Source organism: Macaca fascicularis, chromosome 3, assembly GCF_037993035.2.
Source record: "Macaca fascicularis isolate 582-1 chromosome 3, T2T-MFA8v1.1".
In the NCBI taxonomy this organism is placed as follows: domain Eukaryota; kingdom Metazoa; phylum Chordata; class Mammalia; order Primates; family Cercopithecidae; genus Macaca; species Macaca fascicularis.
In genome coordinates, this window is record NC_088377.1 from 183,395,080 (window position 1) to 183,414,571 (window position 19,492).

Sequence of the window (19,492 nt, forward strand, 5' to 3'; positions counted from 1 at the left end):
CCACAATTTGTGATTTAGAAACAGGTAAATTATTAAGTACATCCAATGTACAGATGAGAATTGTTTGGTTATACTAGTCTTCTCAGGCATTGATAACTGACTATTTGGGTCTACAGCCTCTTCTCTACTGTGTTCCTCAGCCTAGCTTCACAACTGAATGGACCTGGTGCCAGATTATTGGCCGCTCTGGCTCTCTGGCTCTCTCGCTCTCTCGCTCTGGCTCTGGCTCTGGCTCTGGCTTGCCCGCTCTCGTTCTTTCTGGCTCGCCCGCTCGCACGCGCTCTCGCTCTCTGGCTTGCCCGCTCGCTCTCTCTCTCACTTTCTGGCTCACCCGCTTGCCCGCTCTCTGGCTCTCTGGCTCTCTGGCTTGCTCTCTCGCTCGCTCTCTCTCTCTACAGTAGCAGGATGTCACCAAAATAGTATGTATCTATCTGCATAGATACTACTGAGTGTGAGGGACTGGGTCTTCACTGGCTTTGGCGTTTCATCCCTTCCATTTCAGTTAGATGCTTATTCCTTACCTCAGTAAGTTTTGTTTTTGCACAGAGATCATTATGTAACTTGGAAACTAATTATCACAATTATTTCATTAACATCATTGGGCTGGTAACATTAAAGAAGTTAAATTAAAATACTTTAGAAAATATGTTACTTCTCTAAGGATGTATTCTAAATGTCAACACTGACATTAAGGTACCAACAGATAATCTTGAGATCTAGAGGAATACTATTGTGCTCCACTGGTCTAAGCTCTGACACACATACCACTTTAGAGAGGCCATTTACTGAAAGTTGTAGAAAGATGAATATTGAAAGATATGAACCTTTCAGCCTGAACAACTAAGGCTTTTTATCTCTAAATGAACCATATTTTCAATCTTGAATTGCAGAAAAATTGTCAGGTTGTTTTTAAATTAAGCCATAATAACTACTAAGTATTGCTAAAATTGCTTTCAAACCATTCTAAAATATATGCAAGTAATCAGTGTAGGTAATAAGTGCTGCAATTTTTCAACAGTTATGAGGCTTTAGAGAAGCTGATTTCAAATCAAAGTAAAAACCTGATTAAAATTTATTTAAAAGTGGATAATTTACAGCAAAACTGTTCAAGGCTTCCTATTTATGATAAAGCATTGCCAGTCTTCATCTCTACCAATGGATGCCTATAGCTGGAACCTTTTTAATTCAGGGAGAAATAAGTCAGGCCAAAGGTGATTTTGCACCCCTGGGCATTTATGATAACACACTTCTTTCTCATTCATCTTTGCAAGTGATAAAAGCCCTGTGTCAGTCTACTACTGCCAGGCATTAAAACTGATTAAAGCCATAATGCTACCTGTCACCTCTTCACAGCATTGGGAAGGCCGTCTCTGGGCCCATGGATGAACTACAGAAAGTATGTGTATGTGTATCCTATGGAGAGGTTTCAGGGTTTCCTCATCAAAATGTGAAATTTAGGTTTCTGAAGGGGTATCTCTGATACAAAAATATATTGGAATCACTGTTCTAAGTCCTCGATTAAAAAGAAATTTTATGGCTCTGTGAGCATCCTTCTGGACTCTTCCCAGAAATAAGAATGCTTATTTGAGCATCCCTTCTGGATTCTTATTTCCATGACCTGGGCCCTACTAGCCTGTCCTTATTTTAAAGTATACTGTGAACTGGATATTCACAAGTTCCCTGAACTCTAAGAGCTCACAGTTAACAGGAGGGATGAGGTATCTTCGTGATCATTTGTTATAAGATGGACAGAGTGTGCAAAGAAAATGAAATGGGAGAACAGAAAGGAAGGAATGTTTGAGTAGAGAATTCTGAAAGTGTGTGAGGGGAGTGCATTTCAGATCCTGAGGATGGAGCAATGCAGCACAGAAGCATTTGTGTTAGGAGGGATCCATTTGATAATAGAAGAAAATGCTTTAATTTCTCCATGACATTTTACATCTAAAAAACTGTACATTTTATCACACTTTTCTTTGTCACAGAAAAAACAATGTAGCACTGTGACTCTCTCCAGCCAGCAATCTCAGGAGAATGTGTATTGGCAATTCCTGTCTGAGAATTCAGAGTACTCCAGACTCTCCACTAAGATATTTAGAAAGTTGTAAGAGTCTGCTTAAGGTTGTCTCTTTTCAATTTGCATGGTGCTTTCTGCATTTTTCTTTATATAACTTCTCCCACACTCCTTACTCCAAAGTATGCAAATTGAAAGGGAGATATTAGTGGCATCATGAAGAAAGAAGTTTTAGGGCCAAGTGATTGGATATGGGTGAATGGATGTGGGTGGTCAGAGAGAGATGAAGATGATTATAAAGTTCAAGACTGGGAGAATCTTGGTACCATTAAAACAAACAAGGGAGAAACTGACATTGGGCAAAAGAGTGAATTTAGTTTTTCATTTGACTCAAGTGGAAACAGGATTTTTAAAGAGAAAAATCACTGGAAGTCATTGACAGTAGTAACATAGTGGGTAGAGTATGGGATTACTGATTCCTGTGCAAGGCTTGAAGGCAGTATAGCGTGGTATGTTTTAGGAGCTCAACATTGTGAGGGTGCTAGTAAAATAGAGGTAAGCATCTGGAAATACGATATACCAACTGGTAAGCAAGACCTTCAGGAGTGAGTTAAGGTGTGTGTTGGAAGCTATGTTAAGATTTTATCCCTAAATGGCAAAAAATGGGAAGATGAATGGTTTTAGGTAGAGGCCTGAGGAGGTGATTTGCCTGTTAGAACAATACGGTGGGTACCTTCTTTCTCCACAACCTGGACAGTGCCAGGACCAGGAGAAAGAGTGGAAGGGGTGGCCCCCACTGGTGTGGGTTCTGTAATTTATGGGGCTCCATACATTCTTTTTCCCGCTAGGCCCAGGATTAGCATGAATGAGACAGAATTTAAGGGGCACCAAGAAACTCAGCAATCAAGATTTGTAACACTTGAATGAAATATTCTTAAAATATTAAAACTAATGAAAAAAAATTCATGATGAATAAAACACCAAAATTTTAAATAAAGACAAGATCAGTAAGCTGAATTAAAATTATTTAAGATTGTTACTTGGTCAAGAAAAATTGTGAAGGTATGGAAATTCTCTCAAAACAAGATAAGCAAAGAAGTAGATTTGAAAACATTACTGATCAGTTTACTTCCATTAAAAGTAAAGTTATATTACACTCCATCTTGGCATAAATAAAATATTTAAAGTTAAAACAGTGTTGTGAATTTTAATACACCTGTAATGTAATGGGTCCCCCCCGACCCTGGGTTACTAAACAGTGTATGTCCACTGCCTGAATCCTGAAGGCCAGGCCATGTGCCAAGGCCACGGTGACCAGCCAGAGAGCAGGTGTTTCTGAGAAGCTAAAGATCTCAGAGAATATCTGAGAACCTACCAAAGAAAACAGTTCCATCACACACAATAGGCTAAAAGCCAGAAAATTAGCTTACAAGTAGCTTAGGGATGGGAGGCCAGGCGGATCTCCACAGCTGTCCTGCTGCCATCCAGGAGTGCCTTGTATGTAAGTTCTCATAAACTCCTCCACTCGCCAAGCTGTACTCGTGCAGGTCAATCTTTGGTTTCTCGGCTTCCTCTCAGTTTGGGGGAAGGTTTTTATTAATGCAATTTTGGGTTTTTCTTGTTATAATACCTACTTTAAAAATTTTCAATACTGCTTCAACTACTTTAATGTTCTGGAAATATATGTGTGTATATATTGATATACACACATAAATTAGCCGCCTGGCTAATTTTTGCATTTTTTGTAGAGACAGGGTTTTGCCATGTCACCCAAACTGGTCTTGAACTCCTGGGCTCAAGTGATCCTCCCGCCTCAACCTTCTGAAGTGCTGGGACTACAAACATGAGCTACTGGACTATCAAAAATTTTTTAAAATAAAAATTAATTAAAAAATTTATATTGATATATATATCCACATATACACATATATATATTTTGTGTGATATATACACCCTGTCTCAAAAAATGTGTGTATATATAGATATATATATATAAACATGCACATATTTCATTTATATATATAGATATATATACACATATATATATATTTTTTGAGACAGGGTCTCACTCAGTTGCACAGGCTGGAGTGTAGTGGTGTGATCATGGCTCACTGAAACCTCACCTTCCCAGGCTCAAGTGATCCTCCCACTTCAGCCTCCACAGTAGCTGGGGCTATAAGCACATACCACTATGCCTGGCTAATTTTTTTTTTTTTTGGAGATGGAGTCTCACACCATTGCCCAGGCTGGAGAGAGGGGCGCGATCTCAGCTCACTGCAAGCTCCACCACACGGGTTCTCGCCATTCTCCTGCCTAAGCCTCCCGAGTAGCTGGGACTACAGGCACCTGCCACCACGCCTGGCTAATTTTTTGTATCTTTAGTAGAGACGGGGTTTCACTGTGTTAGCCAGGATGGTCTCGATCTCCTGACCTTGTGATTTGCCCGCCTCGGCCTCCCAAAGTTCTGGGATTACAGGCGTGAGCCACTGCGCCTGGCTGCCTGGCAAATTTTTGTATTTTTTGTAGAGACAGGGTTTTGCCATGTTGCCCAAGCTGGTCTTGAACTCCTGGGCTCAAGTGATCCACCTGCCTCAACCTTCCAAAGTGCTGGGATTACAAACATGAGCTGCTGGACCTGGCCAAAATTTTTTTAATTAAAATTTTTTTTGTTTTTGTCTTTTTTATTTTTAATTTTTGTGGGTTCAAAGGAAGTGTATATATTTAGGGGTACATGAGATATTTTGATACAGGCATGCAACGTGAAATAAGCACATCATGGGGATGGGGTATCCTCTTAATCATTTATCCTTTGAGTTACACACAATCCAGTAACACTCTTATTTTAAAATGTACAATTAAGTAATTACTGACTACAGTCAACCTATTGTGTCATCGAAAATAGCAGGTCTTATTCTATTTTTTTGTATCCATTAACAATCCCCACCTTCCCTCCAGCCCCCCACTAACCTTCCTAGCCCCAGTTTTTAAAAATACATAAACACACATATATATGGGGCACACATTCTTCCTTGTGCTTCAGGCTCCAATCTGGCTTAGATCCTGTATTCAGTTAAAATTTTAATACAGTCATGCACTTCATAATGATGTTTGGGAAAAAGACAGACTGCATATACAACAGTGCATCTACAAAGGTGGTCCCATAACATTACAATGGAGTTGAAAAATTTCTATTGTCTAGTGACATCGTACCTAAATAAAACATCAGAATGCAATGTATTACTCATGTGTTACTTCATATTAATAATGACTATGTCGCTGGTTTATGTGTTTACTATACTTTTTATTATATTATTAACTTATTTTTAAAAAGTTAACTGTAAAACAGCCTCAAGCAGGTCCTTCAGGAGGGATTCCAGAAGAAGGCATTGTTATAGGAGATGACTGTGTGTCACTGCTTCTGAAGACCTTCCAGTGGGACAAGAGGTGGAGGTGGAAGGCTGAGACTGATCATAATGACCCTGTGTAGGCCTAGGCTAATGTGTGTGTTTATGTCTTCATTTTTTTTAAAAAAGGCAAAAAGGTTTTTTTTTTTTTTTTTTAAAAAACCAAAGGTAGAAAAAAGCTTACAGAATAAGGATATAAGAAAAATATTTTTGTATAGTGGTACAGTGTGTGTTGTAAGCTAATTGTTATTACAAAAGAGTTAAAACGTAAAAAATATTGAAAGATTTATAAAGTTATAGTAAGTGAAAGTTTATTGAAGGAAGAAAAATATTTTTTATAAACAGAGTGTAGCCTAAGTGTATAGTGTTTATGAAGTGTTTAGTGGGGTACAATAATGTCCTAGACCTTCGCGTTGGGTTACCACCCACTCACCCACAGCAACTTCTAATTCTCCAAGCTCCATTCATGGTAAGCGCCCCATACAATTTTTATCTTTTATACTGTATTTGTACTGTACCTTTTCCATGTTTACATATGTTTAGACACACACATACTTACCATGAATTACAATGGTCTGCGGTATTCAGCACAGTCCCATGCTGTCAGGTTTGCAGCCTGGAAGCAACAGGCCACACCAGTGACACAGCTGAGGTGTGTCGCAGGCTCTACCATTTAGGTCGTGAAAGTACATTCTATGGTGTCCGCACAGCAACGAAATCGCCTAATGACGCATTCCTCAGAACATTCCCTGTTGTTAAGCTACACACGACTCTTATTTTGTTCCTCCCGGATTTCTTGCATTAATTTTTACCTTTTAAAATATTACATTAAGATATTATTTGATTGCCAGTTTTTCTGGTGCTCCCTTAAATTTGACGGCCTGTCAGCCCTTCTCCGGCTCCCCTTTCTTTTTCTGCTTTTCTTAGTGCTTTAACAGGCCTGGAACGTTTTCTTTTTCTTTTTTTTCTTTAATTTTCTTCTTCTTCTTTTTTTTTTTTTTGAGACAAAGTCTCGCTGTGTTGCCCAGGCTGCAGTGCGGCAGTGCGTTCACCGCTCAATGCAGCCACGACCTCCAGGGCTCTGGTGATCCCCCGACCCCAGCCTCCCGAGTAGCTTGGACCCCAGGCGCGCGCCACCACGCCCAGCTAATTTTATACTTTTTGTAGAGACAGGGTCTCACTATGTCGCCTAGGCTGGTCACAAATCGTTTTCCTTTCTCCCCCCACAGGCAGAGCTAGTCTCTGTTTCGCCTACCTCGCCCCCTCCCGGGCACAGTTAGAAACCTCATCACAGAATTTCATTTAATTTGAACCTTGAAACCTTCCAAACTCACCACTTGGCGGCGTTGATCATCCTCCCGCGACCAAAGAGAAACTCGCGGAACTTCAGAGTTAAGGGGCGGCGTTTCCCACGGCGCTCGCCGGCAGTATTTCCAAGGCGCACGTTGTGGAGTTTCTGCTTCCTTTTTCCTCTCGCGAGCTTTGCGTTCCCTGTGCCCCGGAAGTGATCCCCTGGTTGGCTCGGCTGCTCGGGTTAGAGCGTCGGGTGAGGGAGGGATAGCAAGCGCTAAGCAAGTGGTGGAGTCCTGTGTTTTGGCTGCGCGTGATCCTGCGTGGGTCGGAAGGTGTTTCTGTAGGTGTCTGGCCCTTTCCTCAGTCGTGCCGAGGACTGCGTGATTTCTTCCCAGTTCTCCTCGGTTTTCAGGTGGTGGCGCCACCTCCGGTAAAGGGTGCCCACCTCTCCCCACGGTGTGGCTGGCTAGCCCGGGGATCTCTACGCTGCTTGGTCTTTGCTAACGGAGATGAAGGCAGTAATTTTTCAGCAACAGGTTTCAGATATAAGTCCCTTGGTGACGCTAATAGTTTTTGAGCCTTTACTATGCCTAAACTTTTTTAGAAGTTTAGAAAATGGCAGTGAATAAAGCAGATAAAAATCTGTGCCCTAGGGGAGCTTGCATTGTAATCAGATTTGAGAAGAAGTGGATTGGAAGTGGGATTAACTCACAATCAAAATTTTGTCTGGGTTGGAGGAAGAGGAAGTTGTTTGGGACCAAAATGACACAGGTGTGAGTTTATTTGGGAGGGAGGAAGGAATCCTCATCAGGTGTGCAGGAATGTTGGTACGTTGTGGTCACAAAATTGGAGTGCATAAGAATTATGAATGCAGTTAGGAATTTAGGACTGGTGAGTTGTGCTTTTGCCATAAGAAGTAATGTTTCTCATTTTGTTTTTTTCCTTTAGGAAGAGCCTAAAGATTAGACTGTAAGGAAAGAAAATAGAAGCCATGTTTCGAAGACCTGTGTTACAGGTAGTCACTTGTCTGTATTAATATTGAGATGTATTATTATCAGCGGTGATCAGAAGACTTCTTCAGGCTTTTAACTACAGGGCTAAAGACCTTTGAGCTCACCCACCCACCTCTGTACTCAACTGATACGGAGGATTGGTAGTGTAAATTTTGCCAGTGTAAATTATGTTCACTAAAACAAAAAAAAGTTCAGGTTTATTCACATATGTAATAGGAATCATTAATTTTTAAAACATGTGTGTGTTGCTTGAATTTAAGCAGTGAGAGAACATTATAGGTCTTTAGTGACCTAAAGACTGTAGGAATCATTGTTCCAACTTTTTTCTTAAGGCGTGTAGTTGCTTTTTTGACCGTCTACCTCCTGTGTTGCTAAACGTTCCTCTTCCCCCATCTTTCCACCCTGAAGAGAGCAGCTCAAGTCTGAATGGTCACCACAGATTTCACTATGTGGAAAATGCCTTCTCATTCCACTTAATATGGCTCCTCACTTTTCCAGTCACTCTAGCCCACCTTGAGCCAGTTTAGACTACCGTTTTTCCTCACCACATTTGGGCACCAACTCCTGTAGATTCTTCTTTGGCTCTCCTACTCCCCATCCTCCTGTGAAGATCAATGAAGAATCAGTTCCTCCATGACTCTGTCATTTTTCCCACCTTAATCCTATATTCTTGGATCCCCCCTTTAATCTGTATGTATCTTTAATCTATTTTTTCTGTATTGAAATGTGAAACATAAAAAAGTTATTACTTAACACTAATGTTACAGTATTAAAATGTCTTTAAATAAGAGTTAAAAGTTTAATTTTAAAAAGTATCCAAGTTAAATAATCCTTTCCTAATCTTTTCCAGTAGGCTTTGATTTTTGTGTGCCCCAAATGAGACATTGTTATCATGTAAGATTTATGAGCTCTTGCTTGTCTGAGCACTGAAATGAGTACATTTCCAGAATCATGACACAGGTTCTCATTAGCAGTTTGATTCTATAGTATGTTGTACTCATATCTTTATTCTCTTACCCACACTGTGCCCCTAAGTTTAGTGATAGGATTAGATAGCCAACAGCACCCTGGGAATTGGTGTTTATTTGATTGGTGGGCTTCTGCTTTTTATATTAACAGTACTGCCACTTCGAAAATGTTTCTCTGATAGAATGGCTAGCTCTCTCAACTCTGTATTCAGTGATGTGTACTCCCATCTTTACAGTAGCTCTTGAAATTCAGGAGGCAGCAAGGGGCTTTGGGAAAGTAGTAGCATTGGTGTCAAAGGGCCTGGGCCTTGAGATCACTCGCCACATACTTCCTGCGGGATCTTGGGCAGGTTATGCAGTCTCTCCGAGGTTGTTTTCTCAGCTCTAAGTGGGGATAATTTTACATAACTTGTAGATTTAGTTTTATAATTGATTATAGATAAATCTCTTAGCTGATAGTAACCATTGCTGCTATTATGTGGTAGTGACTACCTTTTCCGACAATGATGTGATTTTGACTTGGACAGTCGAATCTTTGTGTTTAATCAAAGAACCAAATTTATTAGACCTTTTCTGATGCACTGAAAGCATGAAATTTCCCATGAAAGATTTATAGAAATTGTATTAGGCTAAGCTCACTACTGAAGCTGTTTAATTTTTGCGATAACCTTGTGAAGTAGATATTACCTATCATAATTTTTGCTGATTTTAAAATGAAACACTTTAGGGTAATCATATTTGAGGCATCCTAATTCCTTTTAAGGTCTGAAGGAGCAACCGGGGGAAGGCAGTTACATAGACACAGGGAATCTGACTTTGGAATATGTTCCTGTTGCTGTGTCAGAAAGTCACTCATGTGGTTAGTTCAAGAATGTATTGTTTTATTGGGATTTAACCTATTTCTCATTCTCTAAACCAGCAGACCCCAACCTTTTTGGCACCAGTAACTGGTTTCACGGAAGACAATTTTTCCCTGGAGGAGGCGGGTGCCGCGGGGATGGTTTGAGGATGAAACTTTTCTACCTCAGATCATCAGGCATTAGTTAGATTCTCATGAGCAGTGCACAGCCTCGATCCCTCGCATGAGCAGTTTATAATGGGGTTCGCACTCCTATGAGAATCTAACGCCCCTGCTGATCTGACAGGAGGCGGATCTCAGTAATGCTTGCTCACTGCTTGCCGCTCACCTCCTGCTGTGCAGCCGGGTTCCTAACAGGCTACAGACCTCTACTAGTCCTTGACCCGGGAGGCTGGGGATCCTCCTCTAAACTAGCTCATTGTTATGACTGAGAGTGAGGCTTTGCATTTATTCCACACCTCCTGACACTTGTTTGATCATTGCGTATGTTATTAATGAATCTACTTATTAAATTATTAATTATAAAACATCTCTTTTTACTCTCCTTTGGCCTAATGATGGATTAAATCAGTACCCATGTTGGATCTAAATTTCTTAATTTCTAAAGTCTACTGTAACCAAAATATAGTAATAATATAGCAGTTGTTTATACTAAAAAAAAAAAAATTAGAGGATGTATATATTGGATATATATAGTACTTTTTGTCTCTCCAGCTAATGAAAGCTGGATTTTGAAAATACTTGGCAGCAACTCTTAGGTACAGGTTGGATTTACAAATATTATCATACTCTGTAATGTTAAAGTCATATTATTTTGACTTTTCCTTTTGTGTGCAAACACAGAAGTGCCATAATCAGGGGGACTGTGGCAAAATAAACGGGAGTACTATAAAGTAACTCTTGAGCATGCCTTCTAGTACCTTCCCTGTACCTTTGGGCTTCTGCAGTAGGCTGCACTTGAAGTGTTTGCCGGGTCCTTCTGACACTCTTTTGGGAGAACATGAGAAGAGCTTCTCTTCTCTTCTGGAATTTACAGGAATTACTGACTACATGGTGAATGAATGTGAGTAATTCTTCCGTTGCTTTTGCCTTTCCTAAAAAATTAAAGCCATGTTACTCATTTGTTCTTCTTTAGGTACTTCGTCAGTTTGTAAGACATGAGTCCGAAACAAGTACCAGTTTGGTTCTTGAAAGATGTAAGTAGCTAATTTCCAAGTTTAAAATGTTATTTTTAGTAATTTGCCAATCTCAAATGTGCTGTAGAAGAGGTATGCTGGTTGGGTTTACCATGTTATCATTGTGCTTTTAGTTTATGTTTGCTCTTCAGATCTTAGCCTTGACCCATCAGGCTGTGGAGACATAGTATAAACTGAGCCCCTATTCTCCTTATCAGCCAGTTACTACTCATTCTCGTCGACCCTGTCCTGCATCAGAATTTCTGGCCGGGCACATGGCTTACGCCTGTAATCCCAGCACTTTGGGAGGCCGAGGCGGGCAGATCACGAGGTCAGGAGATCAAGACCATCCTGACTAACATAGTGAAACCCCGTCTCTACTAAAAATACAAAAAACAATTAGCCGGGCGTAGTGGGGGGCACCTGTAGTCCCAGCTACTCAGGAGGCTGAGGCAGGAGAATGGCATGAACCCCGGGGGGGGCGGAGCTTGCAGTGAGCTGAAATCACGCCACTGCACTCCAGCCTGGGCGACAGTGAGACTCCGTCTCAAAAAAAAAAAAAAAAAAAAAGAACTTCCTTGAGTCATATTTGGTTATCTGAGTCTTCCCAGATTATATTAGGCTGATATTATAAAAGATACTGTTTCTTCACAGAAATATTCCCTTGTATTTATAAAGATTTTCAGATCTCAGATTTGTTCTTTTAGCTCCACAGTCAGTTAAAAAAGATATCTTAAAGAAGAATTTAAGATCTAGAGCTTACAGTTTGTTTCGTATGGCTGCTTTCTCTATGAGTATTTTCTTCTTTCTTGACAACACTCTTTGCTCTCGCAACCTCTTCTTATTCATTCCTTAACTTATTTTCTGATCTTCCAGAACTTGGGTTTTACTTAATACAGAGATTGAAGTTGCAGTGGTATTTATAGCATTTCTTCTGGACATTTCTCTCAATCTTGGGTGTGGATTTCTTTAGTGGTCAGCTTAGAGGCTGCTATAAAAAAATACCATAGACCGGGTGGCTTCACCAACATTTATTTCTCACAGTTCTGGAGGCTAAAAATCCAGGATTCGTGTGCCAGTATGATTGAGCTCTTGGTGAGGGCTGTCTTCCTGGCTTGCAGATGGTTGCCTTCTCACCGTGTCTTCACATGGTGGAGACAAAGTTCTGAACTCTTCCTATAGGGGCACTTCACCCTCATGACGTCATCTAAGCCTAATTACCTTTTAAGGATCCTCACCTCCAAATACCATTACATTGAGGGTTAGAGCTTCAACATACAAATTTGGGGGAAGGGGCACAAATATTCAGTCTATAGCAGGTTCTGTGTCTCATTTGGTCTTGGTGTTGTGTTTCAGCCCTGAATCGTGTGCAGTTACTTGGGCGAGTGGGTCAGGACCCTGTCTTGAGACAGGTGGAAGGAAAAAATCCAGTCACAATATTTTCTCTAGCAACTAATGAGATGTGGCGATCAGGGGACAGTGAAGTTTACCAAATGGGTGAGTAGAAAAGATGGGGGTTTAATTTTATCAGCAATAAATAGATACTATTTACTGCCAGTTGTCTAATTTAGAGATAAGCCACTTTAAACAAGATCTGTCTTTCTGTTTGTTCTCTTAGCAATTGTGACGTTGGTTTTCCTGGGCATGTTGTCCGTTGGCATTTGTAACCAGTTTCCTATTCTTGTGATTTAGGTGATGTCAGTCAAAAGACAACATGGCACAGAATATCAGTATTTCGGCCAGGCCTCAGAGACGTGGCATATCAGTATGTGAAAAAGGGGTAAGTTGAAGAAGGAAGGATCTTATGGATTGAATGGTTTAAAGAACTGATAAGAAGTGTTCTCATGGCAAGGAGTGTGTAGCCTGTTAAATCCCTGAGTACTACTAATGACTGTACTAATATAAGAGGTATTTACTAAGTCCTCGATACTATATATGCATGGCGTGTTGCCATGTGTGACTAATTAAAAGGTATATAAAACATAGTTTCAGCTTTCTAAGAGTTTACAGTTTAGGGCAAACAGGGTGTGTACATAAATAGAAATAGATGAGGCAGGAGAGAAGGCAAAGTGGCATTTGAGCAAGTGGAACGTCTGCTTTCAGGAATTGCTGTGCCTCTGTGGCCGGGGATGCTGAGTGTGGCTCCTTGCCTGTTGGTTGCCACGTGCTGTTCCACCAGACAACCTGTCATGTCTGAAGCCTGACACGCCGACTTCATCTTCATGGCTGTTATTTTATATTTGATGATTTTCTGTAGGCTTAATAGTTCCCTTTGGGAAGGCTTGGATTGAGTATGTGTAAAAAGTATGTTTTCCAGACTCATAGAAGGACAAAATGGTGTGTGTAACAGCAGTTGTATTGATAGTTAATATGTTTAGAAATGTACTTGTTTTATAGAAATAATCAAATTTCATGAAAAAGAATTTAGCAATCACTAAAATTTTTCTTTTCAATAACTGTATAGCTTTTTTCCTATGTATCTTCATTGCCCTTTATGTATGTGTTTATGAATATGTGCACATACACACACACATATAAGGTATTTCAAGGGAACTGTCTGCACTCCCACTTACTGATTGATGGGTGTGTGTGGGGGTGGGGAGCACCTGACATTTCACTGATCTTTCTGTGTTGTACTTTTTTGGTGGTGGTAGACTCTCAAAACTGGTGCTATTGTCATTTTTCCACTCTTGAAAATCATGGTTAGGTTTGTTACCTAGTTTAGCCTTCTAGATAGTGTAGAAATAGTCTTAGTAATTACCTCTGAGCTGATACAGTGTAGAAATAGTCTTAGTGATTAATTCAGGGTAATATTATACTAAGCTACAAATTCATATTTTGAATTTTAATCATGTAAGTTTCTAAGGTCATAGAAAAGAATTGATAAATAAATGAAAATTAAGTCTGTTAGGGACTCCAAAATCAAAGGTCAAGGAAAATGATACATTGTAAATTATTCCTAGAGATTTAAAGGTTGCCACTAAATTGCCCTTTGAACTGTTTTGTTTCATTTTTTAACTTCCATAAGAGAAATAGCTGACAGATGAAAACATTGTCTGTTTTACCTAGATGTTACCCAGTCTGCTTGTACACTCTGTTTCAGTACTTCTAATCCTGAACCTTGAGAAGTGGTAGCAAAAATTAGGTTATGTACGATTATATATTTCATCCTTGTCATATACTCAGTACCACCCCGACCTGACTCTTATAACGCATATTAGGATCTCAACTAAAAACTGTACATTTTATTTATATCAGGTCTCGAATTTATTTGGAAGGGAAAATAGACTATGGTGAATACATGGATAAAAATAATGTGAGGCGACAAGCAACAACTATCATAGCTGGTAAGCTTGTGAAAATAGCTGTTTTTCCGTTTTCTCCTTTTCTTTTTCAAAAGCTTGGCTACACTGTAACTAACTAGGGTTAAGAGTACTAGTACTTAGGAGGTAAGGCAACTCACTAGAAGATGTCCATGACACTGATTTCTCTACATGGTAAGAGTCTCTACATTTATCCATTCCTTTAAAAAATTATTTTTATACTCACAGTTTTAGTCACCAGTAACTTTTGAATAAAGCCTAAAACTGAATTGTCCATCCCAGTACTTATTGTTGAGAATTACCAAAACTGAATGTATTGTCTTTCGGAAGGCTCTAGCCCTAACCAGGAAGAAGCATATGCCAAGATAAGAATTACACTAATGGGAGTGTGCAGATTTGTTCAGAACCTCTTTGGTATTTAGTATGCTGAAATTTCTATTTGAAATTAAGATTTTTTTTTTAATTTTTTAATTTTATTTTTTCTGAGACAGAGTCTCACTCTGTTGCCCAGGCTGGAGTGCAATGGCACGATCTTGGCTCATTGCAACCTCTGTCTCCCGGGTTCGAGTGGTTCTCCTGCCTCAGCCTCCTGAGTGCCGTACCGCCTGGCAAATTTTTGTAATTTTCGTAGAGATGGGGTTTCACCATGTTAGGCTGGTCTTGAACTGCTGACCTCAGGTGATCCATCCGCCTCCGCCTCCCAAAGTTGTGACATTACAGGCATGAGCCACCGCGCCCAGCTAGGAAGTTTTTAATATTCTCTTTTTTTGTTTTTGTTTTGAGACAGTGTCTCCCTCTGTCAACCAGGCTTTAGTGCAATGGTGTAATCACAGCTTACTGCAGCCTCTACCTCCCCAGGCTCAGGTGATCTTCCCACCTCAGCCTTCTCCTGAGTAGCTGGGACTACAGGTGTACACCACCACGCCTGGCTAATTTGTCAATTTTTTTGTAGAGATGAGGTTTCACTACGTTGCGCAGGCTGGTCTCAAACTGCTGGGCTCAAATGATCCTCCCACCTCAGCCTCCCAAAATACTGGAATTACAGGCATGAGCCGTTATGCCCGGCCTAATATTCTCTTTAAACAAAATACAGTACAACATAGAAAAGATGTACACGTAAAGGTTAAAGAAGATTAACAAGATATCCCCTAGGAAAGAGTTTTTAAATTTTTGAAAATGCTGTAAGAATTTTGAAAATGCTGTAAGAATTTTGAAAATAATATACCCCTCTGGATGTCTGCAAGTGACATAAAGACATTTTTTTCAATATAAAATTGTGTTATTTTTAAATGTATTAATGGAATCTAAATAGCATAGCAATGTGATACCTGCTATCTTGTAAAAAATACCGATTCAGCATTTGGAAATTTTACATCATTCTTTTTTCTTTGAACTTGTTTTACTGTTTTTATATTCCCCTCAGAAGTGTATCTTAATAATTTATGGTATAGTTAAGAACTTTTTATTACCCTATTTGTAACAAAAATGCATACATAAAAGAAACTTTAAAATATTTAAAAGAATTCTATGACAAATTCTCAATTGACTTATCATTAAAGTTGTTTTTAGTACCTAATTGACCAAAATAATTTTAATGTATTTAAATTGTATTGGAAATATGTCTTTAAATGAGATAAGTGGTGCTTTTTTCACTTCTTGAGTAAATTGCTAAAATTAGACACTGAATTTTGTGCTTTTGTTTTTATGGATTTTTTTGTGCTTTTTTTTGTGCTTTTGTTTGTTTTTATGGATATAAATACTAAGAAATAAGAAACCTTTTTAAAATAAATACATGGCAATAAACTGAATTTTACTATAGTAATGTCTCTGTGTTTATGAACTTCTGAGATATGCCCAAATTAGATAATATTTTTAAAAATTAATTTTTGGGTTGGGTGCAGTGGCTAACACCTCCCAGTCCTTTGGGAGGCTGAGGCAGGTGGATCATTTGAAGTCAAGAGTTCAAGACCAGCCTGGTGAACATGGTGAAACCCTGTCTCTACACAAAATGCAAAAATTAGCTGGGTCTGGTGATGTGTGTCTGTAGTCCCAGCTACTCAGGAGGCTGAGTCATGAGAATTGCTTGAACCCAGGAGGCAGTGTTTGTAGCGAATTGAGATCACACCACTGCAGTCCAGCCTGGGCAATAGAGCAAGACTCTCTCAAAAAAAATAAATAAATAAAATTTTTTTTTTTACTATGGAAAATGTGAAACATATATAAGAGCAGAAAGAATGGTGAAATGAACTCCTACCATTTCACTTCAGTATCAGCTTATGGACAGTGTTATATCCATGCCTCCAGCCACTTGTCGTCCACCTGGATTATTTTGAAACAGATGCTAGACATAAGTTTATTCATAAATTTCCATAGGGATCTCTAGAAGATAGGGTGTCTTTTTGAAAATGTAACTACAGTGCTATTATCACACCTAATATTGATACATTACTGTTAATTTTTTAACTAAATATCATAGTGTTCAGATTTCCTTGATTACTTCATAAACATTCATACATTATATTACATGGTTTCTACCTTAAGTCTCTTAGATTTTGCTTTTATCTTTCTTCTTTCCTTTGCTCCAGAGTTCATGTCTTAACCACCATACCTTATTAATAATTTATAATTTGTTGTATAGAATGCTCATATGTTTTCTTACTGCTAAGTTTCTTTGAAAGTTTATTAACCTTGAAAAGCAGTGTAGGTATTTTCCTACCCTCCTGTGGGTCCCAATGTAAACCAAGAGTGTGGGCAAAATTTAGATTGTTCGGATTATTGTGTTGTTAGTAACCAAGCCAAATGGAAGCATTTCAGATGATCTGCTGTTTTTTTTTCTTGTCACTAGGTTCCACTAGCACAGTCAGTTTACTTTAGGTTTATGTCTGATGGCAAAATTGAGCTCTTTAGTGACATTTGAATTGAAGAAAATAGAGCTTATTGGTTGATCTGTTATATTGGTGATTTTTTTTTCTCCTAGGGATCCTATCTGTAACTTAAAAATCACCACCAGTGGATGGCACTCTTAGCTTTTTCCACAGTGATATTTGAATAGTCTCTTCTGAAGTAACCATTCTAGACCGAAACATTCTAGTTTTTGGAAGATTATGGTCATGAACAAATATTCAGTCCTTGCTGGATAATTTTATCGTTACAAGAATCTAGATCTTTTGGAATTATAAAGGAAATGCAGTCATTCCTCCATGTCCCTTGGTTCTGCATCTGTGGATTCAACCAATCACAGATTGAATATGTTTGAAAAAAAGAAACCAATAAAAATAATACAACAACAAAAAATACAAGCGAAACAATACAGTGTAACAGCTGTCAACATACCATTTACCTTGTGTTAGATGTTGTAAGTAATCTAGAGATGATTTAAAGTATACAAGAGGAAGTGCATAGGTTATATGTGATTACTATACCATTTTATATCAGGGACTTGAGCATTGTGGACTTTGGTATCCATAGAGGTCCTGGAACCAGTCCCCCCATGGATACTGAAGGGTGACTACTACTTGCCTCTGTTCTTTTGTTTATCTTTAGCTAACTCCCTCTGGAATAGCATTTTAAGAGCAACATTTGATATTTTTGGATAAAAATGCTAACTCTGTGATGTTGATTCATAAAAATGTTTCCAAGAATTGGTATATTAAAATTATTCTGGGTCAGGTGCAGTGCTCACGCCTGTAATCCCAGCACTTTGGGAGGCCAAGGCGGGCGGATCACTTGAGGTCAGGAGTTCAAGACCAGCTGGCCAACATGGTGAAACCCTGTCTCTATTAAAAATACAAAAATTAGCTGGGTGTGGTGATGCACACCTATAATCCCAACTACTGGAGAGGCTGAGGCGGGAGAATCGCTTGAACCCAGGAGGCAGCAGTAAGCTGAAATCACACTGCTTCACTCCAGCCTGGGTGACAGAGACTCCGTCTCCAAAGGAAAAAAAGAAATTATTCTGTTTTATAATTTAAAAATAAAACTTCTTCTATTTGAATTTTTAAAGTTAAAAACATAAATAAATCCTGTCATTGCTAACAGGGCCACATATGGACTCTTACCCTTTCCTCTAGACCTCCAGAGTGTAGAATGTGATATACTTTTATCCTTTTCTCTGAGGATGTGCTGCCTAGTGTCATGGCATCTGCCTGACCATTGCAAGCATCCCATTTTGTGACCAGTTCTTTTGCAGGAAATTGTTTCTAAGAAGGCTTTATCTTCTTTTCAGGGAAGACAAGAAATATCCCACCTCTTCTAACAAAATCTGAATTATTAGAAAAGCAGCCAGTGCCTAACTTTTAGCTCCACTTATGCCAACTGTATGTATACCTCTCATGAGCATAGCAAGTTATTTAATATTTTGAAAATTTGTCTAAAATCCTTTTAATGAACAGCACTAAAGTTGTATGTATTAGAGGAGAATTATTGAATGAGATGGAGAAAGAGTTCTGAAATTAATATTTACATTTTGGCTTTTTTACAGATAATATTATATTTCTGAGTGACCAGACGAAAGAGAAGGAGTAGAAAGGATGATTCTTCTTCGGCCATCATTGGGTACAGTCTCATTTCCAAGTCATGTATAATCTTTATCGCTCCCAAGGACAAGAATTAAAATACCCTTTTACATAAAATGAGTGATCATCTTTTTTCTGACTGTCGTTCTCACTCTCCTTTTTGTGGTATAATCTTGGTAGCTACTATCTGTTACAGCATTCACTAGTTGTTTATTCTTTTAGGGGTGGTTTCTATGTACAGGCATACAAAATAGTAAACTTTCAGGCTCTTTTGTGCTATGGCAAAAGGATAAATAGCCTTTGGGAAAGTCTCCTGGTTTTTGTATACACTTCTCTTACAATATTGATTTGTCCACTCAGTGAATTTACTGAGCATCACTGTATGTGAGACATTTATCCCATGTTTGTAAATACTGATTTTCTTACCGTTTTGCTCTGTAGACATGAAGGCAAGGACTGAATCTTCTGTTTGCCTGCCCTTTAAACAGTGCTTTACACAGAATAGCCACTCAGTAAGTCTCTATTACACAGAATAGCCACTCATTGATAGATGAATCATCCCAATGGGATTCTAAACTTCAGGCAAATTGAAGGGGGTTGCTGAGCAGTGGTTAGTGTGTAACCTAAACATCTTTAAGACTAACCTACCTTCTTCATATCTTTTGTTTTCAGACAGTTTCACTAGTAGCATTTATGAAACATAGTTTACCAGCAATAAGGACCTGAAATATAATTAGAGGTGAAATCGTTCATCTCCAGGTGATGCCACAGGAGCTGTGGTTCTGTTCTATCTTTCTCTGCCCCTCTTATCTATCCTTTTAGAGTCTTCTGCAGAACTCTTCTTGGGGAAGGTAGAAGAGGATCCTCTTAACAACCTCTGTCAGTGCCTCCCTTAGAGTCTTAGGTCCTACATTTTCCTTTTATTTTTCCAT

At 39.0% G+C, this 19,492-nt stretch overlaps 1 protein-coding gene across 12 annotated transcripts; it reads left to right on the forward strand.

Annotated features, from left to right (window-relative positions):
• The first annotated feature begins 6,921 nt into the window (after positions 1–6,921).
• SSBP1 (single stranded DNA binding protein 1) lies at positions 6,922–18,677 on the forward strand. 12 transcript variants are annotated; one of them, XM_074036168.1, is made up of 8 exons: positions 6,922–7,535; positions 7,657–7,723; positions 10,684–10,744; positions 12,080–12,220; positions 12,416–12,503; positions 13,982–14,070; positions 18,272–18,362; positions 18,527–18,677. In XM_074036168.1, the coding sequence occupies exons 2-7, from the start codon at positions 7,700–7,702 to the stop codon at positions 18,343–18,345; spliced, it is 477 nt and encodes a 158-aa protein (XP_073892269.1). In that variant the 5' UTR covers positions 6,922–7,535; positions 7,657–7,699; the 3' UTR covers positions 18,346–18,362; positions 18,527–18,677. The 12 variants fall into 12 exon arrangements, with proteins under 12 accessions (XP_073892269.1, XP_005551036.1, XP_005551033.1 ...); XM_005550979.5 differs by having other exon boundaries at positions 6,922–7,138; XM_005550976.5 differs by having other exon boundaries at positions 6,922–7,120.
• Positions 18,678–19,492: the final 815 nt, after the last annotated feature.

Coding starts and splice junctions, on each gene's coding strand:
- SSBP1 (XM_074036168.1), top strand. CDS start 7,700: ATGTTTCGAAGACCTGTGTTACAG. Junction 10,745..12,079: donor CAGTTTGGTTCTTGAAAGAT/GTAAGTAGCTAA, acceptor GTTGTGTTTCAG/CCCTGAATCGTGTGCAGTTA. Junction 12,221..12,415: donor CAGTGAAGTTTACCAAATGG/GTGAGTAGAAAA, acceptor CTTGTGATTTAG/GTGATGTCAGTCAAAAGACA.